The sequence below is a fragment of the Vipera berus genome, assembly GCF_964194415.1.
Source record: "Vipera berus genome assembly, chromosome: 2".
Taxonomy (NCBI): Eukaryota; Metazoa; Chordata; class Lepidosauria; order Squamata; family Viperidae; genus Vipera; species Vipera berus.
The window spans coordinates 268736017-268760949 of NC_138203.1; the positions used below are offsets into that span (position 1 = coordinate 268736017).

A 24933-nucleotide genomic window follows, 5' to 3' on the forward strand; every position below is an offset into this window, starting at 1 on the left:
AGACAAGAAATCCTTGTATTTATTCTTTCTGGTTACATAAGCAAGCCATCCACAAAGCTGACACGCATATGATAAAGTTTTCACCTAGTAGGTCTGGCATACTGTAGATAAGAGAGCAGAAGTAACAAACATGTTGCCTTTTGGGCGTTTCCCTAAAGATATCGTACGTTCTTGGGTGGGTTAGGACATTGAGTATTTTCCTTGCTGGCCTTTCACGACCCTGCATCCAGGACTTTGCAAGAGCCCAAAGACAGTAGGGCCATCTGCACATTCACAATTGATATTTCCTACACTGTCCCCTAATTCCAGGTCAACAGCTTAGCAACATAAATTTTGGGCTCAATTGTCATCATAAGTCGAGGACTACCTGTATTTTCTAATTCCATGTAGGGTAGATGCCCCTGGTCTGGGATTGTCAAACCAAGCAGGTAGACTATGTTTTCTTTCACCTTACTTTATATTTATGTGAACTTTCTCAAATTGCCTTTTTGGCCTGGGCTCAAGCCCCTCTTATGTGACCATTGCTTTAGCAGCATCTCTGCTTCCTGTCCTTCTAGGTTTTCCCCTATTTTTCTATAATGGGTATCTTCTAGATGTCTCGGACAAGAAGTGCCACAATCTCACTCAATAGCAGAATTGAATACAGTGATAGGACTTGCCCAAGACATCTGGTGTGGCTGGCTCGGGAATTCTGGGAATTGAAGTCCACAAGTCATAAAGTTGCCATAGTTGCCCACCACTGCAACAGAATAACAGAGTTGGAAGGAGGTCATCTAGTCCAACCCCCTGCTCAGGCAAGAAACTCGGTGCCATTTCAGACAAATGGCTGTCCAATCTCTTCTTAAAAACCTCCAGTGTTGGAGCACCTACAACTTCTGGAGGCACTGATTCTTTGTTCTCACTGTTAGGAAGTTTCTCTTTATTTCTAGGTTGGTTCTCTCCTTGATTAGCTTCCATCCATTGCTTCTGGTCCTGCCTTCAGGTGCTTTGGAAAATATGCCTGCTCTTAAGGGGAAGTTTCTTCCAATATTTTAGGAATGCTGTAAACATACCAAAGTTGGTGTGGAAAAGAGAACAAAGGAATAAACCCAAATGTGTGGAGGACTCATGTTTATTTTTACAGAATACAGGTATACATATCTACTCAGAAGTAAGACTCATTAAGTTCAATGTAACTTGCTTCCAGATGAGAAGGAATAAACATACAGCCAATAGATCTTATTTAGAATGGTGGTACACTTAGGTTTTCCATGTAAATTCTTCTCTTTCAACTTAAAATGTAGCCAGAATGAATGTTTAGTTTTTGTTATGGAAGTGCTATTGCTATATAGTTTTTCCCCCCCATGGTTTGAAAGCACATTTTGAAATTCTAATATCAAACAAAATTAAAGCAATTTTTAAAAGTAAATATACGCACACCAATCTCTCTTTTCCCTTTCAGGGTAAGCCATGTCATATAAAGTGCAGAAAAGTAAAAAGTAGTAAGCAAAAGAAACTAAAGGCCAAAAAGAAAATGAAATGAATTTAATTTACACAAACACCATTCCTTAGACCAGGAGTCTTCAAACTTGGCCCTTTTATGACTTGTGGACTTCAACTCCCAGAATTCCTCAGCCAGCATGCCTGGCTGAGGAATTCTGGGAGTTGAAGTCCACAAGTCATAAAAGGGCCAAGTTTGAAGACCCCTGCCTTAGACCTTTCCATTCTTCCAACTATCTTTGCTTCTACTTCATCTATAGAATTAATCCTAAATTGCTTTCTGTTTACAAGCCCCTTTTTTTTGGAAGATCCCATCTTAATATTACATCAGATTAAAGTTTTCATTACCATCATAGACCAAGCTATACTTTACTTTATAAATTGATTTATTCTCATTAATGAGGAAAATGAATGATGGGGCTTAAAGAGGCTTCTGTGACATTTGAACAAGTATTTGGAAAACAAAGGAAAAACTCCCCACAAAACATAGGGTTCTTGGCAGCAGGTACTGCTACAACTTCCTAAAATTCCTTGATGTGATTTATGGTTTGCCCTGTAGCAGATCCAAAAGATCAGAAGGCATTTTCCCAATTCCACCCCTGAGCACTGGGAAATCAACGGTTGTAGGATGCTTAGTTTGGTTCATTAAGTTGACAAACGGAAAGCAGGAAGAAAACTGTAGCAGTTTTAGAGATTATTTAGTTCGTCTTGCTTGTCCAAATTAGTATGAGAAGAAATCTGTCCAGCTTGCGTTCTCAAGCAAATTGAATTAATCTGAACTTTTAAAATGAAGAATGGAGCTACTATGTATGCTGGTATCTAAAATTCAATGGTTGTTTTCACAACTCAAAAAAAAAAAGCACAAGGATGTACACATGTAGGGAATGTACGTGTAGAAATGTATTATATAAAAAAAATCCACAGTTACTTATCTGTATTTTTTTTTAAAAAAACTTGTACTGTGCTGGAGAAAGTGTGTGTATGCAATCTATGTATTCAGAGCAAAGGTATAACAAATGTTGACTTTAAAACAAACTGGCAAACTGATGTGGAAATAGGAATAATTTTCAACACAAGAAAAAAAAATGGGTCAAGGCAAAGCAGACGGGTTACCTGTCTTCCAAGTAACTCCAGGAAACAAATACAGGTAGTCCCTGACTTACGACAACTGAGCCTCAAATTGCTGTTGCTAAGCAAGACAGCTGTTAAGTGAGTTTTGCCCCATTTTATGACCTTTCTTACCACAGTTGTTAAGTGAATCAGTGTACTTAAGTTAGTAACAAGGTTGTTAAGTGAATCTGGCCTCCCCATTGACTTGGCTTGTCAGAAGGTTGCAAAAGGGGATCCCATGATCCCCCGGGACACTGCAACCCCTCACATTCTGTTGCCATGTGTCTGAATTTTGGTCATGTGGCTGTGGGGGACGCTGCCACAGTCGTAAGTGTGAAAAACGGTCACATGTTACTTTTTTCAGTGCCACTGTAATTTTGAACGGTCGCTAAATGTTGTAAATTGAGGACTACCCGTATTATAGATTTGGGGGAAGCCAGAAGACAAGGCAGAAGTGCTTGAATGGACCTGCTGAATTCAGGCAACCGAATGTGGCTGGACGTTGCAGGAGTATTTGGGGTCAAAGGCAGAAATGCCGTCATATATAGGGTTAAATCCAACTCTCCTTCCTGAATGGGTGTATGCAGGAGTCGGGGAACATAGCCTCTCCTTTATAGACTGTTATGTATGCAGCCTTTAAAACATAACCGGCTCAGGGGCAGCCCAAAATAGCAGCCCTTGGCATATTTTCATCAGCTTCCAGTGAGTTGCTTGCCTTAGAAGACCTCTCTCGCTGCTGCTGCTCAGCTTCCAAGTATCTGCCCAGGGCCACAGGCATGCCAGAGATCATATTTCTTCAATGGAATGAAGGGGGGGGGGGAGAGATGGAAGGGTAAAAAAAATTGCATTGGGGGACTCATCCTCCATTACCTTATCTCCCTCATAGACATGACACTGTCATCAGGAGAAACGTTGGGAGAACGAGAAGGTCCCAGCCATGCCGAGGAAAAAAGCACAACTCGTGATCCTATTTGGGGAAAATCCTATGAATTGAGGCTTTGGACGGTTGGAGAGAAAACGCACTCTGGGCTGAAAATCTAAAATAATAATAATAATATACAAAGCTGGCTAGGCAAAAGCTTTTACTACAGGAGGAGGAAAACGGTGTAAAATCTCAAAGGGTGAAAAAGCTTAAAAAGGGGCTGAAGGGAGGTGGGTATCAGTATTTCTTGACCATGGGTTGTGGGACTACTGGAGTTGTAATTGGTCTAACACTAGTTGCCCAACCCTGTTTTAAAGAGAAGCTTTCAGAAGGTGAAAATAAGTGGAAAAGGAATGGGAAAGGTAGAAGGCAAAGACAATGAAAAAAGAAGAGAAGAGGCTTCATTCATATGCTCTAAAAGAGAGGATATGCCTTCATTAAGTCACAGAGGCATTTCTGAATAAAAAGGAAAGGCGAGAGTGTCTATTTAATACAGCGCTTGATTGGATAAAACTAAAAATCCTCTGTGTGACTGGAGCTCCGTGGACGTTACTTTCAGGTAAAAAAAAAAGGTAGAAGGAAACCAGACTTAATCTTTGGCACCTTCTAGAGTTGGTTTTCTCTCCTTCTTGGAAAGAGGATTAGAGGAAGCGAAGGAGCCAGGCTCCTGCGATGGCCAGAAGCATGGGCAGAGAGATGTGAGCAGAGGGCAAGGTGGCCCCCGAATTGCAGAAATCGCCCTCGCAGCACTTGTAACTGGTGACATATTTGATGCCTGCAAAGCTGTCAGTATCATTCTTGCCACATTTATCCTGTACGACGCAGTCCTTCTTCTTGATGAGCTTCTGACCAGCTAGGTGGAACATCAAAAGAAAGAGAGTGAGAGGTATGTATGGATAATGGTCCCTGTCACCCATACAACCATACAACACATACTGCTAAGCTTGTAAGCCGCCCTGAGTCTTCGGAGATGGGCGGGATATAAATGGAATTAAAAAAAAAATTATTGCATTGTTGGGAACAAGCAGGGCAGAAAGCAGAGCAGACCTGACTGATAGTTTGATATATCAGTGTTAGAGACCACCCATCTCACTCACTGCTGCAAAAGTCACAGCTAGGCAGGAAGGAAGGGTCAAGCGGGGAACAAGCTTTGAGTCCCTGCGTAGTCTCCAAAAGCATAAGACTAGTTCCATGCTTGACTCCTCCTCCCTATCTGGTGTTTCACAGAGTGATTCTGGATGGTGTTATTTTTTTTATTATTTTTTTATTTTATTTTATTTTATTATTTTATTTTATTTTATTTTATTTTATTATTTTATTTTATTATTTTACTTTATTATTTTATTTTATTTTATTTTATTTTATTTTATTTTATTTTATTTTATTTTATTTTATTTATTATTTTATTTTATTTTATTTTATTTTATTTTATTTATTTTATTATTTTATTTTATTTTATTTTATTTTATTTTTTTATTTTTTGTAAAATTTATAGGTTGCCCATCTTACCTGAGGTAATTCTGGGCTGCATACAATCATAAAAATTAAAAATTATATGCTGCCGATCTCACTGTCAAGTGATCTGGGCGGCTTGCAATGTCAAAAATAGCAATATAAATGAATTAGAAGGTTTAAAAACATGAAAAAACATTAGGTGCTAAAAAGTTAAATCGTTAAAATTAGCAACATTAGAAGGAGAATGTGGAGGCAAAGGACCAAGGCGTAAATAGGGTGGAGGTGGGATCTTCTCTTATTCTACTAGCCACCTCCAGAATGGGATGTTCCCATTGGAATCCCAAGCCAGCTGGCAGATTAATGAATATATATACATTTAATATATAAATAAAACAAGAGTAGAATTATTAAAATTTAAAAGGCAGGGGGAGGGTCTAGCCAACTCTGAGCTTGTATGCTTCTCTGCAAGTCCTATGTGGGTTGAAGGAGTCAGATCTTCAAACGCTTCCGAAAGGAGAGTGGGGGCCCACCGCACCTTTGGAGGAGAAGATATTGCAAAGGGGGTCCGTGTGAAGTAGATATTGCTAAATGTTACAAATCCATACCACTTGAGTCTAAAATACTCAAAACTGAGTGGGTCTTTTGTTGAAAAATTTCATGTGGCTTTGTCGGTCTATAACAGACAAAAGATAGTTGAACAGATGAACCAAATGGAACATTTTTAATGCATTGCCTGATGTTGATTAGGAAACTCAGGGTTGTTTATTCCACAAATAGGTTCTATGGGGACCTATTCAGAAGTATTATTCCAAGAAACAAAGTTATACCAGATAAACGTTCCTGGGGAAACAGCCTAGATGAAGACAGGAAAGAAATTACAAAAATAAAAACAAATAAACAAAAATCCTTACCAGCAGTTCCCTGGATGGTAGCACAAACTTCTCCGCTTTTACAGGTGACCGTTGAAGTGTGACAGGGTAAATTGAAAACAGTGAATGAACACTTTAGACATTGAAGAGCAGATCCTGAGATGCAAAGAAAAAGGTTTTTTTATATAAAAAGGAGGGAGATGAAATTCACAATACTATGCGTGCCACCCCAATTAAAAAATAATAATAAGGACTAGAACTGGGCTCCTGCCCATCTAGATTCAAGTAGATTAATAGGTACCACTTCAGTGGGAGGATAACATGGTTCTATGTACCTTTGGTGTATAGTCATGCTGGCCACATGACCATGGAAATTGGCTTCAGACAACACTGGCTCCCTCAGCCAAGAAACAGAGATTAACATTGTGCCCTAGAGTTGGACATGACCGGACAGGGGAAACCTTTATTTTTACCTTAGAACTGTGCAAGAAATACCATATAGGGCAATTACTTTTTGTGGTTGCATTTAATAACACAGCAAAATGTGGATGCAGATCATCCAAAAGCACACCACTTAATTCCCTTGCAAACTGGGATTAGAAGGCAATGTGATGACGTTTCAAAATCATGGTCCTATCTTGACTTGTCCGCCTTTGAGCTATAGGATTTAACCGCATGCGGCAAAAAGTGCTGCTTTCAGACAAACGGTTGCAGTGCAAACCCTGACTGCCCACAAGGAAGATTTATTTATTTCTCCTTGGGAATAATTGTACCAGTGTTATTTGTCAGAGGTTGGTAAGTTGGCAGCAGGAATAAGAAGATGGGAACAATGTAGTCAAAGAACAGGGAAGCTGGAACTGGCAAGATGAGGTTTTATTTACTTATTGATATTTATTTATTAAATTTACTTGTGGTCCATCTTGTATTGAAACGACTCTGTTTCATTGTCTGCTAATTGCAGGTGCTTGATTAATGCACACCTATTCTCAAATGCAGGTAGTCTTCTAGTTACGACCACAGCTGGAACCAGAATTTCCATTGCTAAGCAAAGCGGTTGTTAAGTGAGGTCGTGCCCAATTTTAAGATACTTTTCACCTTGGTTGTTAAGCGAATCACTACAGTTGCTAAGTGAAGCATTAAGGGAACCCGGCTTCCCCCATTGACTTGGCTTGTTGGAAGCCAGCTGGGGAAGGTTGCAAACAGTGATTACATGACTGCAGGACGCTGCATGCTGTTTGGCCAAATGCCCACATTTTGATCAAGGGACCAAAGGGGATGCTGAGCCAGTTATAAGTGCAAGGATGGTTGTTATCTATTTATTTTTTTCAGTGCTGTTGTAACTTTGAAACATCACTAAACAAAGACTATAAATCAAGAGCTACTTGTTTTCAAAGATTTTTACGGGTACAGGTATGTAGGTCTTGGCGTATTCGGGTCTTTTCCCGTGTAAGATTGATAGTGTCTTGGCAACGTTTCGACGAGGTCCCACTCGTCATCTTCAGGCTGGTGTCTTTGGCTTCGCACGAAGCCGAAGACACCAGCCTGAAGATGACGAGTGGGACCTCATCGAAACGTCGCCAAGACACTATCAATCTTACACGGGAAAAGACCTGAATACGCCAAGACCTACAAGAGCTACTTGTATGTATACAATATTGAAACAGTGACGTCTACGTTGGCTTGGGCATGTCGTGAAAATGGCTGATGGTCGGATTCCAAAAGATCTCCTGTATGGAGAACTAGTGCAGGGAAAGCGCCCCAGAGGGAGACCAGAGCTGTGATATAAGGATATCTGCAAGAGGGATCTAAAGGCCTTGGGAATGGACATTAACAGCTGGGAAACCTTGCTCAGCTTGGAGGCTAAAGTTGCAGCACGGCCTTCTCCAATTTGAAGAGACACTTGTGCGGCAGGCTGAGGCAAAGAGGCAGTCCTGGAACCAGCAAAATCTTGGGGCTGGACATGGGACAGATTGTATCTGCCCTCAGTTTGGAAGGGACTGCCACTCTCGAATTGGCCTTTTTAGCCACACCAGATGCTGTTTTAGGACCTCTTTCCAGAGCATGATACCATCGTCTCTCCAGACTGAAGGATGCCAATGATGACTTGTACGATATTCAAGTTAGATTTCCCCCCCCCCAGCATCTCTTACCATTTAGCTCAAGGCAACCCAAGCATTACAGCAGTGGTTCTTAAACTGTTTGATTACCCCTTTTCCCAGGCTTGATTGTTGTCCCCAATTTGGGTCTGAGCCTAGTGCTGAGGCCCATGAAGAACATCAGACACAAAGTTCAGGTTTTCTTTCCTTTTATTTAAACGCTCCAAGAAAAGGGAACCAAAATGGCCAAAATGCCAAGGAACCTTCAACTAGAATTAAGAAAGCTTTATATATTTTCACTAAAGCAGAAGGGGGGGAATAAGGCAGGATATATAAGGAATACCATCTAATAAACATTTTAATAATGATCTAACAATTATTCTAGGACAGGAAAGCCTGGAGGAACATTGTCCATAGGGTCGCGATGGGTCGGACACGACTTCGCAACTAACAACAACAACAACAATTATTCTATTAGTCTCTAGCCATCCCTATTCCTAAGCCTTGGGTATTGAATGCTTCACGAGTTACCTAATACACACTGTATTTGGCTCCAGGCCATCCCTATTCCTAACTTCTAGCTGAGGTCTGCAAGATGCCTAGCTCTTTGTTACTTTTATTGGCTTTCTAACCACCCAGAATTGTTACAAGCTTTACATGCGCATATTCCCTGAGAATAAGCATTCCTTGTTCTTGCCAGACAATTACAGGCTTCCCTCTCTCCTTTCAAGCGTATGCCATAACCTTGTTTTGTTTTAGCAGACAGCCCATCATAGGTAATGCCATTATCCTCATCAAAAAAGCTTAGACTTGGTTGTTTTACACCAATATCTTGGCAGCCATAGTGCCAAACTGGATCCTTGACTCACAAACAAGCAATTACATTACTTCATTATCCTCAGGATATGCCCAAATGACCCCCCTTGTAAATTACCTGGCAAGCTGATAATTACCTCCTGTTTTAACACCCATTGAACTACTGGGTGGAAAACCTTTTTTGGATAAACATCTTAATGGATCTTTTGACACCTGAATACTTGGATTCACATGCCTTATTGTGTTTCCCACAACTCAGTTTTCAGAGTTCGCACAGCACATGGGCCACACAGCCTGGATTCACCCAGTTGGGCTAAAATGCAATTGAATTGTGAGCATACCTATAGTGGCTAGCCAGATGCCACAGTGCAATCCAAGCACTGGAATGGCTGGATGTGCTGTTTACAAAACAAAGCAAAACCAAACAAAAAGCAAAATAAAACATCCTTTACTGCAAGGTTGTTCTGTTGTGAGTTCAGCTGCAAGCTCTAAGAGAGTGGAGTTTGTGGCCCACCCAGTTAGCAGTCCCAGGAAATCAGGCAGAGCAAAACATACCTGAGTAGATGAGAGATACTGAGCTTCAGTTTAAAATAACAGCAATTTTAAATTTGCAAATGTGCACATGAAATGCAAACATGCATTCATTTTTGTGGTGAGAGGTGGTTGGGGGGAGGCGGGTGGCCACCTTAACACCAGTGCAATGAGGCTACAGAATTTCTGGGCTCCTAGAAATTTCTGTCAGAGAGTGCAGAGAAAAGCAGAATAATAGAGTTGGAAGGGAGCTTGGAGCCATTTGCTCAGGATGGTATAAGGTTGCATCACATTGTGTGCATGCACATTTCCCTGCTCCTCCCTTTCCCTCCAGGCCGCCAAGCCGGAAAAGTTGGGAAGCTCTGGACTAGAAGACCTTCAAAGTTCCTTCCAACCTTATGATTGTATGATTTCTATAAAACTAGGATTTTGCTCCTGGGGAGGAAAGCTATGGCAAATCTAGATAGCACACTAAAAAGCAGAGACATCACCCTGCCAACAAAAGTGTGTATAGTCAAGGCCATGGTCTTCCCAGTTGCAATGTATGGCTATGAAAGTTGGGTCATAAGAAAGGCTGAGCGCCAAAGAATTGAGGTCTTTGAACTATGGTGCTGGAGAAGACTCCTGCGAGTCCCTTGGACTGCAAGGCAATCAAACCGGTCAGTCCTAGAGGAGATCAACCCTGACTGTTCTTTAGAAGGCCAGATCCGGAAGTTGAAACTCAAATACTTTGGCCACCTAATGAGAAGGAAGGACTCACTGGAGAAGAGCCTCATGCTGGGAAAGGTTGAGGGCAAGAGAAGAAGGGGACGACAGAGAATGAGGTGGCTGGATGGAGTCACTGAAGCAGTAGTTGTGAGCTTAAATGGATTCCAGAAGATGGTAGAGGACAGGAAGGCCAGGAGGAACGTTGTCCATGGGGTCGCGATGGGTCGGACACGACTTTGCAACTAACAACAGGATTTTGTGACACACTACTTTAAAGCATGAGAGTTTTATACTGCTGACCTGATCCACAGCTCTGCTTCCTCTGAACCCAGTGCTTTGAAAGGCAGTTAACAAGTCTGGGCCAACAATATCTCTTGCCAATTTTGATGGCATTTTGCAAGACAATAAGCACTAAAGAATTCACACACAGTCTTTCTTCCAATCCCCCGCTCCCCACCCAAACACAGCCACACATATTACAGTATAAACGCCTTTCAAACATTCTGCTTGAAGTTTATTTTATTTTTTTAACACACAAAGGAATTTTTAAGAGGATTGAAAACAATACCAATATTAGAAGAGAAACAAAGAAAATAAGGAAGAATAATGAAGTAAGAAAGAAAATAGAAATAGAAAAAAAGTAAAGATGTTAAAGAAGTGGCTTTTTAATCTTTTCAATAGTAGCTGTAAATGTGTTTATATTTTACTGTCTAAAAATTACATGTCTGGAGTTTATTATGCTGGCACTTTTGTCTATGTTTTCAGAATAACAATGGTATTATCCTCTATTTTTCAGTTTTAAATGGTTTCTTCAGTAATTGTGTTATTTTGGTTTCGTCTATGCTTATATAGAAAATGAATGAGAAATTAAGTCCTAATAATGCAACACTTTTCATCCTATAATAGTTAAATATCTATGGAGATTGACACTTATCCAGGTCACAGTTGTTCCAAAGGTACTTTTTCAAAAGGCAACTGGACTTCCTTGGTTTTTACTTGAAGACATTTCACTTTCCATCCAAGAAGCTTCTTCACTTCAGAACTGAAAAAGCTTCTTGTATGAGAAGCAAAACAACTTCAAGGAAAAACAAAGAAAGCCCAGTTGCCTTTTGGAAAAGCACCCTTGGGTCCTATAATACTTCTTTCTTCAGTTATAACCACAATATGATCTCCCATGGATTCTTTCATAATATTTGCTGTTGGAAAAGAAGAAGTCAGCCCATCTGGTTTCATTTATTTATTTTATTTATTTATTTTAATTCCATTTATATCCCGCCCTTCTCCGAAGACTCAGGGTGGCTTACAAGCTTAGCAGTAGCCTTCATTCTATGTATATGCCTGCTTATTAGGGCTTTCACACACACCCCAAGCGGCATTATTGCAAAGTCAGCTTAATTGCCCCCAACAATCTGGGTCCTCATTTTACCTACCTGGGAAGGATGGAAGGCTGAGTCAACCTTGAGCCTGGTGGGATGCGAACCTGCACTAATTGCAGGCAGCTGCTGTTACTTAAGGAGGCATTAGCCCACTGCTCCACCAAGGCTCTCCCATTTCTCCCAGTTACATATTTTGCAGAATACAGTCCAATCTAAGTTCACCATTTTTATTTTTATTTTTAAAAAACATCCTAGGCCGTGTTGTTTGAGCAAGAACCCTATTTTTATTCTGAAAAATGGTCTCCCAGTTTTGCTTTTCTGCCAAGCAAATCTTCCCTCAAAAAGTGAAGAAGCTAAAATCCCAAATCTTCATTGGTGTTAGTGGAAGACAGACAAATATCTAAAAGTACATTTACAGGAAGAATCACACATGCTATTTGTTCTCTGCTGGAGCAATGCAAACAGAGCAGAGGGGTTTTTTTGGAGCCTGTCAAGAGTAGCTGGAGCAAATTTGGAAAAACAGGAACAAAATGAAGGCCCAGCCTGGAAAAAATAACGCTGCTGCAAACCACAGCTTTTCAAGGAAAACAAACTCTTCCCAAGACCTCTGAAACTGCATTTCCTGCTTGCTCAGACAGCCTGTTGTTGTTCATCTGTGTAGTGAGTCCTCAAATTGAAGGATGAGATGGGAGGAAAGAAGAGAACTTGAGCTGGTCACACCACTTTTTCCTGCTTTCAGAAAAAAGAAGAGGAGATGGTGTATAAACGGATTTCCTGCACACCCTGCTGGATCTGTGTTTTCATTGGGGAATGTCCCAACCAACAAGCTAGAGAGCGTGAACAACCAACTGAGGTTGCATATTGAAGACTATCTATGGTATATTGTTATCCCTCCGTGTCTTTCAGCCATTTCTAGTCTTCCAATCTTGTCCTTTGTTCTTCCAATCTTCTGTCATTGATGCTGGTCCACAAAAAGACCCTTTTTAGAGGACTGTCCCAACATTGTAAGGGTGGGTCCTTAAAGGAAAATAGGCTATGCATATTTTTAGTGTCTTAATCATTCTCAAATCATTCTCAAATAAAGTAGATCGCAACCTACTACTTGATAAGATAGAAAAATGTGGGTTAGACAGCATCACCACCAGATGGATTCGTAGCTGGCTGACGGGCCGTACTCAGCGTGTGGTCCTCAATGGAACTGCATCTACATGGAAGGAAGTGTGTAGTGGGGTGCCCCAGGGCTCTGTTCTGGGCCCAGTGCTCTTCAACATCTTCATTAACAATTTGGATGAGGGGATAGATGGGGAACTCATCAAATTTTCTGGGTTGATGGTCTAGTACAGGGGTGTCAAACTCACCATGTCACATGGCGTGTTGTGATGTATCATGACTTTTTTCTCATTGCCGGAGCTGGGGTGGGCATGGCTTCTGCATGATGCAACTGGCCCATGGGCTGGCAGTTTGACACCCCTGGTCTAGTAGATTCTGCTCTAGGAGTTGGGTGGTGCTAGATGGTTCTATCCAACTTCATGTTCCCATGTGCTAAGAAAATTAACACTTATCACTGGGTGCAGAATTGACAATGAAGAATATTCTGCGGTATCATAATTGCACAGCTGAAAAAACATGTCTACAGGGACTGGGTTCCTATTCTATGGCTTATCCTGATGACTAAATTAACCCATGTTCTGAGTTCATATAATACATCAAACCACAAGCTAACCAAATGGCCTGGGTTTGCACAACTTGGTAAGCCATGGAAACAACACCCTGTTATTAAGATGAAAACAATGCTTAGCCTTACAACTGTGCAGTGCTTTGGATTCAGTCTCCAAAAGGTGCTTCTGAATGCAAAGAAGAGCATTCACAAAAGAGAGCAGACACCACATCTATCTGCAGCACCTTAAAGTTCAACAGAGGGCACAATTCCTTTGGGATGTTACAGACCAGTGCTACAAGGGCACTTCAGAGCATTTTATGGAGATCAAATTGGAACTGCTGCATATCTGTAGCTCACATACTGTTGTGAATTCTATAACTGTTATGGTTCAGCATGTGGTGGGAACCAACCAAAGTTGGCTAGCATTCTATCTTCTGGATGTCTATGATCTGTTTCTTGATTTTGTATTCTTGCTTTTAAAGTTTAGGCTGTTCAAAGTCCCTTGGGGTTGGATGTCCTCTAAATTGTTTCATTAATTCAATCCATCTAGGGCAGGAGTCTCCAAACTTGGCAACTTTAAGACTTGTGGACTTCAATTCCCAAAATTTCCCAGCCAGAGGAATTCTGGGAGTTGAAGTTCACAAGTCTTAAAGTTGTCAAGTTTGGAGATCCCTGATCTAAGGCATTAATCTAAGGATGAAGATGGTTTTGAAGAATACTTTCATATTATTAATTCTTTGACAACCTATGTCATGTATACCATTTTTCAGTCTGAAAAAAATATCACCCATCTGCATATAGAAATCAATATACCCATCAAAATGCATCCATCAAAGGGCCTACAAAACCTCAACTCAGGTAGTCCTTGAGTTGCAACCATTTGTTTCATGACCATTTGAAGTTAGAACGGCACTGAACAAAGTGACTTATGACCGGTTTTCACACTTACCATTGTTGCAGAATCCCCACAGTCACATGATCAAAATTTGGGCACTTGACAACTGTCATGTATTTATGATTGTTGCACTGTTTTGGGGTCATGTGATCACTATTTGTAACCTTCCTAGCTGGTTTCTGAGAAGCAAAATCAATGGAGGAAATCAGATTGGCTTAACAACTACATGTTTCACTTAAAAACCACAGTGATTCACTTAGGAACTGTGGCAAAAAGGTCATAAAATGGGGCACAACTCAACTTAACAACTGTCTTGCTTATCAGCAGAAATTCTGGGCTCCGTTGTCATAAGTCAAGGACTATTGGTACTTCCATAGTTGCATCTTCTTCCCAACAGCCATAACAAACATGCCCTAATCTGCAGATCGGTTTTTTTATGGTACATGTGACTATTCTTAGCCTTTTCTGTTCCCTGATGTAGATACTATTTATGTCAAGACTTCATAAAATTTCAAGTTCAACCACCAGAGTTTCCTCAAAGGATCCTGGTAGTAGTAGTTTGGAAGGAATTAGTTTGAAGGGACATCCCACGATAACCCAGCCCCTGACGACTACAATTCCCAGCCTTCCTTTGGGAGATGGAATAGCTATTTTAGCAGTTCATCTCTACAAGATTGCACATGCATCTTATTGTACTCTTCTGATTACACCTTCTAATCCAGGGGTCCCCAACCTGTGGGCCACAGCCCACTACCGGCCCACGGCCTGATGGCCACCCCCCCACTCACATTAGCGCTGCCACGAGTGTCCCACCTGCGCTAGTGCCGCCCCGCCCCTGAGCATCCCATTTGTGTGCGTGTGCATGGGGCTCATTTTTGCATGTGCACATGTGCACAGCCCATTTGCACACACACACACACACGTAGCGGTGCCTGTTACCCTTTCCGGGCCGCCAAATCAAAAAGGTTGGAAACCTCTGCTCTAATCCGTGTAAGACAGTCTGCTTTTACTTACTTATTTGCTTTCACCACAGGAGTGAAGAAAAATATTTTTTCAAAAATGTCGAACAGCAGGGTTTGGCTGTGCCTAATAGGAAAGACTTAACCATTGGATTTCATGAAATGTGAGCAAAAGAATTACACAGTAAAGTGCCAAAGAAAGAAAGGGTGGGTGGGGTTTTATGTGTCTGAACCATCAGTAAATATATACAGCTTTGCCGAATTTGGGGAAAAGATCATGCACTCAGCTATATGACGGGATTTTTTAAATTGTTAATGACAGCAAATAATCAGGTCTGGGGTGAATGCACTTAAAGTTATGGAAGCAAGGAAGAAACCAGTGTTCTTTTGCGAAGTGAAAAATGGGCTGGAGAAGTTGTGTGTGGGAGAAAAATGCAACTTATGAAACTTCTGCTAAGAGATTTTTCAAGAGCGTGGTTGGCATTCCTGTTGCAAGGGTGAGGACCCAGGGGTGGGAGGGTGGGTAAATCTTTGGAAGAGTTAAAATATAGGTAGTCCTCAATGTAGGACCACAATTCAGCCCAAAATTTCTGTTGCTAAGTGCGACAGTTGTGAAATGAGTTTTGTCTCATTTTGTAAACCTTTCTTGCCACGGCTGTTAAGTGAATCACTGCAGTTGTTAAGTTAGTAACACGTTTTCTAGAGAGGCCATCCTTGACATACAACAGTTCATTTGGTGGCCTTCTGAAGTTACAATGGCACTGGAAATATTGATTTATGACCATTTTTCTCACTTATGACCTTTGCAGCATCCCCATGGTCACATGATCAAAATTCAGGTGCTTGGCAACTGATTTACATTTGTGATGGTATGTCCCAGGGTCATGTGATCATCTTTTAACGAGCAAAGTCAAATTCATTTAACAGCTGTGTTACTAATTTAACCATTGCAGTGATTCACTTAACAAATGTGGCAAGAAAAGTCATCAAATGGAGCAAACCTCACTTAACAAATTTCTCACTCAGCAACATAACTTTTGGGTTCTGTTGGGGTCGTAAGTCAAGGACTGCCTGTGTTTCTACATTTCAACTGAGCTCAGGGGAAAGGTTTGGTCCTATTTATGCTTACAAAGGAAAAAGTGACAATGTCTATAGCAAAACATATTTTGGTCTTCTCACAGAACAATGATAGAAGAACAAACTAGGCATTAATTGATTTTCCTGTTATTCATATCAGTGCCAGATCCAGAACAATTAGATCTCACACCCTTATGAAAAATTCATGGCTCAGGGCTGGATGCATCTAAATCTTGCCTGCTTTCCACCTGTTTTTCATCACTGGTGAGTGGAAACAAGTTGCTGTTCTCGCTGTTTCTACTTGAACTGTTGAAAACAATGATCTTCTTTAGAATCGCTGGAGGAGAACGGGAGTGCCCAGCTTTCATGGTAACTCTTGCATCATGTCTAAAGAGGGGCAAGATAAAACCCTCCTAATCCAGTGATTACACGGTAAATACCGTAATATGCTACTTCTCTTGCCAGTTGCCATGAAGGACCTGCAATCCTTATTTATCAAGGGCAGAAGAACCTCAGTATATTTTGCTTCTTAACCATTCTTAGAGTTAGGTAAACATTTGACTTTGACTTAGATTGCCAGGCAAAGAAAGGCGGGTGTTGATAACATTTTGGGTTGGAATATCAAAGATCGAATTTCAGGCTTTCATTGAGTCGAACCTGAAGATTAGTATTTGGGCACTGAAATTCTGGCAAGTACTGAGATGTATGTGCCTTTTCACAGCAGGAATCCATCGACTGGCTAAATCTGACTGACACTGAAGACTGAGAGGGAAGCACTGGTCCAAATTCACCTGTCCAGGTTTCATGCCTAGAACTCATGGTCTCCCGGTTTCTAGCCTGGTGCCCTAACCACTAGTCCAGGGGTAGGCAACCTTGGCTCTTTTATGACTCCTGGACTTCAACTCTCAGAATTCCTGAGCCAGCACAGCTGATACAGGAATTTTGGGAGTTGAAGTCCACGAGTCATTAAAGAGCCAAGGTTGCCTACCCCTGCACTAGACCATCCTCCCTCTCCTTTGAGTTTAATTATTTATGTGATCTCTCAAATATCAAGTTTGAATATCCTGCTCTGGTAGACCAGTAAAAGTTGCTTTATAAAGTTCCTTTGAGTTAAGCTGGGGTGGTGCAGTGGTTAGAATGCAGTAAAAGGTAAAGGTAAAGGTTTCCCCGCACATGCGTGCTAGTCGTTTCTGACTCTAGGGGCCGGTGCTCATCTCCATTTCAAAGCCGAAGAGCCAGCGCTTGTCTGAGGACGTCTCCGTGGTCATGTGGCCGGCATGACTAGACGCCAAAGGCACATGGGAACGCTGTTACCGTCCCACCGTAGTGGTCCCTATTTTTCTACTTGCATTTTTACATGCTTTCGAACTGCTAGGTTGGCAGAAGCTGGGACGAGTAACAGGCGCTCACTGTTACGCGGCACTTGGTATTCAACCCGCCAAACTGCCAACCTTCTGATCGACAAGCTCAGTGTCCTAACCCACTTAGCCACCACGTCCCTTTTAGAATGCAGTACTGCAGGTTAATTCTGCTGACTGCCAGCTGCCAGCAGTTCTGCAGTTTGATTCCCACTGGCTCAAGGTAATTCAGCCTTCCATCCTTCTGAGGTCAGTAAAATGAGGAACCCAGATTGTTGGAGGCAATATGCTGACTCTGTGAACTGCTTAGAGAGGGCTGTAAAGCACTGTGAAGTGGTATATAAGTCTAAATACTATTGCTATTAATAAAGATAAAGGTTTCCCCCTGTCCAGTTATGTCCAACTCTACAGCACGATGCTCATCTCTGTTACTTAGCCAATGGAGCCAGCATTGTCTGAAGGTACTTCTGTGGTCATGTGGCCACCATAACCAAATGCTGAATTACACAATACACTGTTACCTTCCCATTGAGGTGGTACCTATTTATCTATTCACATTTGCATGCTTGGCAAGACCTGGGGTGAGGATGGGAGCTTACCCCATCTTGCAACACTTGGGTCTTGAACATAGGCTGTCAGCTTAACCACTGAGCCTATTGAGTTAATAGTGAATTCAATATTTTGCAATAAATTGGTAGGAGGACCCATCCCAGTTCTGCCAATTTGTTTAATGTTCAGATCACAAAACAAAAGAGATTTCCAGAGGCTTTGTTTTCACAATGTAGCACCATAAAAAAGAACATTCCTTGTTGATGAATTAACATTTTTGTTGTATCGTCAACATTCAGACTCCATTTCAAGCACAATTTTTTCCAAGAGAACACCTGCGCATAGGTTAAAATTTACAGTATACCCTAAGTTTGTTTGCTAAGCTTGTAAGCCGCCCTGAGTCTTCGGAGAAGGGCGGGATATAAATGGAATTAAAAAAAAAAGTTGCAGATTAACAAAATTCAGGATGCTTTTCAGCCTGAAGAAAGAGTCTAAAGAGTCTTAAGTAGCCCCTCTCTATTTGTGGGATTGGGTGTGTCACATTTTTTCTAGGACATTTTGCAAAACAATTGCCCCAGATTTCCCCCAAGCAGAATAATGAGGACAAAAGTTTGAGGGTATCTTGAGTTTTTGGTGGGAAGGGCTGGCGTTAGGAGGCAAAAAGGCACAAAACCGCTTTTAAGCCAAACCATACCCTAGTTGTAAGGCTTCTTATGTAAGAAGGTTGTTGTTTACAAGCAGAGCATGGCAGCTTGCTTCAAAAGAATGGCACATGGAGCTCCAAGGCGAGTTTAGTGACCTGGGTTATACCACACCCATATCCACATGAAAGCTGGAAAAGATATTTGCCAAAAGACCCCTTGCCAATACTAATCGTGCAGATTAGACCGCAGCCCACCAATTTATTACACAGATTGGAACTGGGATTCCATGTACGCTCCCTGCTTTCGTTTGGTGGATGTAAAAATACTGTTCCACACCCAAACAAATTTGATTGCTCCAAGCTTGTTTCTCTTGCTACAGCCAAAGAAAACTGTGGATGCAAATCCTTCCCCGGGGCAAACAGGCTTCTTTGATTATCTAGCCTGTTTCTTTATGATATTATTAGTCTGCAGGCAGAGATATTTTTTTATTTATTTATTTATTTTTTTTTATTACATTTATATCCCGCCCTTCTCCGAAGACTCAGGGCGGCTTACAAGCTTAGCAGTAGCCTTCATTCTATGTATATGCCTGCTTGTTAGGGCTTTCACACACACCCAAGCGGCATTATTACAAAGTCAGCTTAATTGCCCCCAACAATCTGGGTCCTCATTTTACCTACCTGGGAAGGATGGAAGGCTGACTCAACCTTGAGCCTGGTGGGACGCGAACCTGCACTAATTGCAGGCAGCTGGTGTTACTTAAGGAGGCATTAGCCCACTGCTCCACCAAGGCTCTTTTGTGGCATGTTGTTCAGTTATGAAACTATTACTCAGGCTGTCATCTGACCATCTTAAAAGAAGGTACCGGTATTTATTCACGCATAAGGCAAAGCCAGCATTTACAAAGCACTGTGGGGAGGTAGGAGCAAGAGAGGCAAATAAAAATTTCTGTCTGAAAGTTTGGGCCCTGTGAGGTTTTGCGTCTAGATCACCCACCCCTGATCTATTTTAAGCTGCAGGACATTTGCTATAAAGCTGATCTGCTATTTGGGATAAAGTTCTCAAAACATTTTTTTTTCTCCCCGTGATGGATTTAAGTCTTACATTGACTTTTGCATATTTCATAGGCGTTTGGCCAGGAGAAAACCCATTTGGGCTGCATTCTACTTCCAATTTCACCTGTTTTTTTTAAAAAAAGAAAAATGAATCTGTTGCACAACAATGGCTGTTGCTCTTTATTAATGACACCAAACACTACATCAATTTAGTGTGAAACAATGATATTTTCACTTTCTTGTATATACTGACACACACACACACACACACACACACCCGTGCACCCCCAACCCAGGCTTCAGGCTTCGCTGAATTTGCAATGCAGTTCGCAACTCCATACAAAGTATGCACTGAAGAGAAAAGTGCACTCAAAATATGTGTGTGATAACAGAGCGGGCAGAGCAAAATTATACAATGCTACAGAAGCTTCTTTCCAAATGTATGTATTAAGAAAAATGTAGGCAGACATGCGCATATTAATTTATAAAGACATATTATTTGTAAGAACAACCCAGAACTGAGAGAGAATAAAGGTGTGGGGAAAAAGGAGAAGCGGGCATCTTGCTTCCATCCTTGTTTTTGAGAAATAGCTACATTCTTTTTTTCTATATAAATATAACAAATATAATAAACTTAAACTTAATAAATATAATAAACTTAAACTTAAACTATATGAGGGCTTATTTCTTTGCATTTCTTACTGATATGAGAGAGAGAGAGAGAGAGAGAGAGAGAGAGAGAGAGAGAGAGAGAGAGAGAGAGAGAGAGAGAGAGAGAATCTCCTAGTTAAAAACCAAGCAAGAACCAAACTAATAGAAGGATGAGAATAGAACGAGAAAAAAGAAGAAGTGAGGGGTAAGGAGACGAGAGGGTCATAAGGCAAAACCACGGAGCTCCGCACCGCGACGGATTGTCCCTCTTACCAATAGTGATACAGGCCAGAACCACAGCGCATAGCCCAAGTAACTTCCCCATGGTGAAGTTGATGCACGGACGGATAGACGGGTAGCGATGTTATTGTAGCCCGGCGACAGCTCGGAGTATCAGAAGTCTTCTCCCCCTCCCGCCCTCCCTCCTATCTATATACCCACGTGATACGCTCCACCTTCCTCAGCCCGAATTGGCCGGCTGGGTGGGTCCGGAGTAAGCGGCCATCCTTCGGCTGCGAGTGTGATCCTTGGAAGCGGAAAAGTCACACGGAGAAAATGAGTCAGAAACGGGCAGAGAGGGGTGCATGGAGGGGGGGGGGAAAGAGAGAGGGAGAGAGAGAGGGGGAGAGGGTGAAAGAAAAAGAAAGGCTGATAAAAGAAGAGGAGAGAAAGAAGGAAGGAAAAAGGGGAGAAGAGAAGGAAAGGGGGGAAAGCAAGTCAGAAACGGAGGGAAAAAGAGGAAAAGAAAAAAGACAGGCAAAGAAAAGAGAGAGAGAGAGAGGGTGCAAAACGAGAGAAAGAAAGAGTGGGAAAGGAAAGAGGGATAGAGAAGGAAAGAAGGAAATGGAAGAGGAAGGAAGGAAAGGAAAGATGAAAAACAATAGAACAATTGAAGAAAGAATTCCAGTGGAGATAAAAGAAAGCAACTAATTCAAAAAGTGCAGCCTGTAGGTTACACTTAGCTAGATCTTCAGAGCTTTCTTGAAGGCAAACAAGCCTGGATCTCTTCGGATTTTGAGGGAATATTGCTGTAGAAGCTTTGATATTAAAGGCACATTTCTGGATCCGATTGGATCTTACTGGAAGGGTAAACATAATGGGAGGTAGACAATCCATGTTTAATCTACAGTGTACTCAGGGGTGGGATTCAGATATGTAAACAACCGGTTCTCTGTGTGGATGTTGCTTCCGGAAGTCCATTCTGGGCCTGGGCGACAAAGAATTAGCTACTGGTTCAGCCAAACTGGTGCGAACCGGCTGAATCCCACCACTGAGTGTACTCTATAGGTCTTTACAGATGAAAAGTAGCACCATGAACTGCATCCAATAGCTACTGGTAACTGCACTGCTGTGTTACATGGATGTACTAAGCTATGCCCATAACTATTCACATTACCACATTGTGGACAAGTTGTCGCTTCTGCGTGGTCTTCAAGGGCAGTCCCACAGACAGTGCATTGTAGACCAGCTGGGGGATTCTGGCAGAAAGAAGCGATCTTGTTAGCTTTGGTCTTCCTCTGCCAGAATTTCAGTTCACCTTTCCAAATTGTGTCATGTTCTCTATTAGCCCAAGTGAAACGTCTTGAAGTAACAGCTTACTAAGTTCTGAAAACGCTCTTGTGAGATAAGCAAGTTTCGATAGCCACTTGCAGGTCAGGAATGACAACCCCAGAGGGTGTTTCATTCAAGCACAGTCCCACAACTCACAGAAAAAAAAAGTTTTAACAAGACAATCCCCTGACCACAGAATAATAAAGCAAATATATGCACTTGGAGACACTAGGGGGGGGGGGAGAATCTGATTAGAAATCCTGCTGTTGAGAGACTTAGTTTAAATTCAGAATTAAATGACCTCTTGAATCACATTATCCAACTCTTAACTCTTTCAAACAAGATGTCCAGCTGCCTTTTGAAAAGCACCATTGGGACAACCATGACCTGGATGATTGAGAATCTCCATAGTCCTTTGAATTAGGATCCTTTGAATGAGAAGTCAATGAAAAATGGTTACTAGCAGATTCATATTCTTTATTCTAGAACAAAAGCCTTGTCATATTCCAAATGTATCATCAGCTCACCCACTGAGTCATTGATTCCAGGGTAGTATCACAGAATGATAGAGCTGGATAGGTCATCCTGCCCATCCCCTACTTGATGCAAGATCTACTAAAGCATGTTTGAATACCTCCAGAGATGAATAGAATAACAGCGTTGAAAGATGTAGGTCTAGTCCAACCGCCCACCCAAGCAGGAGACCCTACACCATTTTTGACAGATGGCAGTCCAGTCTCTTCTTGAAAGCTTCTAGTGAAGAAGCTCCCACAATATTTGAAGGCAATCTACAGTATTTCATTGATTGATTGTTCTCACTGTCAGAAAATTTCTCCTTATTTTTAGGTTGAATCTCTCCTTGGTCAGTTTCTATCCATTATTCCTTGTCTGGCCTTCAGGTGCTTTGGAAAATAGTTTGTCCCCTTTCTTTCTGTGACAGCCCCTCAGACATTGGAGCACTGCTATCATGTCTCCCCTGCTCCTTCTCTTCACCAGACTAGTCATGCCCAGTTCCTTAACCGTTCTTCATATGTTTTAGCCTCCAGTCTCCTAATCATCTTTGTTGCTCTTCTCTGCACTTTTTCTAGAGTCTCAACATCTTTTTTATAGTGTGGTGACAAAAACTGGTTGCAGTATTCTATGTGTGGTCTTACTAAGGCTTTATACAGTGGTATTAGTTACCTCACCCAGTCTCAATTGAATGCCTCTGTTAATGCAGTTTAGGTGGAGACATACCATACCATCCCATACCATGCCATGCCATACCATACCATACCATACCATACCATACCATACCATACCATACCATACCATACCATACCATACCATACCATACCATACCATACCATACCATACCATACCATACCATACCATACCATACCATACCATACCATACCATACCATACCATACCATACCATACCATACTGAAACCTGTTCCACTGGTTGACAAATCTTACTATTAGTAAATTTCTTCTAATATTTAAACTGAATATACTCTGGGGTCCTTGCTGATCTCTGAATTTGGTTGTTTTCTTGCAGACTTTTCATTACCCAACTGGGGCACTGATGATATTACCTACTTGGGTAGTGAAGCATCTTCAAGCTCAGAGAGCTGCAAGGACCCCACAGTTTAACCCGGAGCTACAAATATTCTCTTCTATTGATGGATATACTCTGTAGTTCCAACTGTCTTACTTCTGCCTTTTTGGGGGGGGGAGTGTAACAGAGAACAAGCCCATTTCCTCCTCAATATGACAACACTTTTGATATCTGAAGAAGGTAGATCATTATATATCTTCAATCGTTTCTTATGCAGGCTAAACCTGTCCACTCCTTTTAAAGGTTCGTCATAAGACTTGACTTGTACTTTCTCAGTCCTACTCCAGCATTCAACCATTAAAGAGACAAATCTCTCTAGCCGGTAGCCACATAGGCTGAATTGGTTTCAAGAAACTGCTGTAATCTCCTAAGGAATTGTTTGTTCCAGATCTCTCTCTCTTCTCTATCAATCTATCTATTTCTTTCGTTCTCTATTCTCTATCAATGTCTGTCTGTCTGTCTGTCTATCATCTATCATCCCTGGGTTCAGAACTATTGGGCAACTATCAGTTTACTTATTTGAGCTTTCAAATGGACAAAAGTACAGAGTCCTTTCTTTGGGGCCCCTCTGTCCCAAAACACATTGGGAATTAGGAAAATAAGTGCAGTTTGGATAATTAGGCTAATGTTTTTTTTAAAGAGCAAACAAATGCTTGCTTTAACAAATGCAGTCCACAAAAAATGTTCCAAGGGTTATGTCTGAAGCAAACAGGATGGCTAGATATATTTGGATGTCTTACTCAAGCTATTTTTTGATAACTGTCACAAGAGGAAGCTGCTACAATTGGCCTTATTGTGCACAAAGACCTAAGGCTTCATGAGATTTTTTTTTTTTGCTTGTAGGACAAATCTGAGTGAAAACAGCTGAGAAATGGTGCCAAGGAAGTAGAGAAATTCAGGAAAAAAAATCTGAACGTCATTTTCAGTTTAAGAGGGATATCAGATATTTAGCCAGCTATCCACTTTGCCCCAATAGAAACTAAAGTTCTGATACAAACTGGGAGGCCCTTAAATCTATTTTTTTCCTCTCTGTGGCTAGGCATAAAGAAATCTCAAGGAATGGCCCACATGGGAGAGCTATAATTTGATTCTTATGTGTTTTATGAGCTTCTTGCAAAATGTGTCATGCTAACGTGCTCAAATATAGCCATGTTTTTATGAATCCTTGTAAATCTATGTGAAAAACAGGTTTGCAGTTACTCATAACTTTCTCTGCCAAAGAAACTTCTCTACTATTTTCTCAGAGTAGACTTTCTTCCTTTCTAGTGATCATGGATTTAGGTCTATTCGCTGTTCCACTGAATCCTGATGGAGTCCCTGTTAATATGTTGTCCCCAGTTGGTTATTCTCTGAAATGGGTCACTTTTACAGTCCAAGACTGGATTAAAACCCCACAGGTCCTTGTTGGGACTAATATTTACAGTCAATCCCCTCTTCTCTGTAACAGCCCCTCAGATATTGGAAGACAATTATCATGTTCCATCCCCCCCCCCAATCCTTCCCTTTGATAGGCTAGACACAGGGCTTTTTTTCTCATAGAACGCTCAGAACGGAGTTCCGGCACCTTTTTTG

General features: G+C 41.4%; 1 protein-coding gene across 1 annotated transcript; it reads right to left on the reverse strand.

Moving 5' to 3' along the window:
* Positions 1–1095: 1095 nt before the first annotated feature.
* LYNX1 (Ly6/neurotoxin 1) lies at positions 1096–21436 on the reverse strand. The gene is made up of 3 exons (XM_081319715.1): positions 20484–21436; positions 5878–5991; positions 1096–4364 (listed from the first exon to the last, which is right to left on the reverse strand). Exons 1-3 carry the CDS (start codon positions 20533–20535, stop codon positions 4153–4155), a joined length of 378 nt encoding a protein of 125 aa, XP_081175841.1. The 5' UTR covers positions 20536–21436; the 3' UTR covers positions 1096–4152.
* Positions 21437–24933: the final 3497 nt, after the last annotated feature.

Excerpts from the sequence above, each read along its gene's own strand:
- LYNX1 (XM_081319715.1), bottom strand. The coding sequence starts at position 20,535 with ATGGGGAAGTTACTTGGGCTATGCGCTGTGGTTCTGGCCTGTATCACT. Across the intron at positions 5,992-20,483 it reads TCTGGCCTGTATCACTATTG|GATCTGCTCTTCAATGTCTA; the intron begins GTAAGAGGGACA and ends TTTGCATCTCAG. Across the intron at positions 4,365-5,877 it reads TACCATCCAGGGAACTGCTG|CTGGTCAGAAGCTCATCAAG; the intron begins GTAAGGATTTTT and ends TGTTCCACCTAG.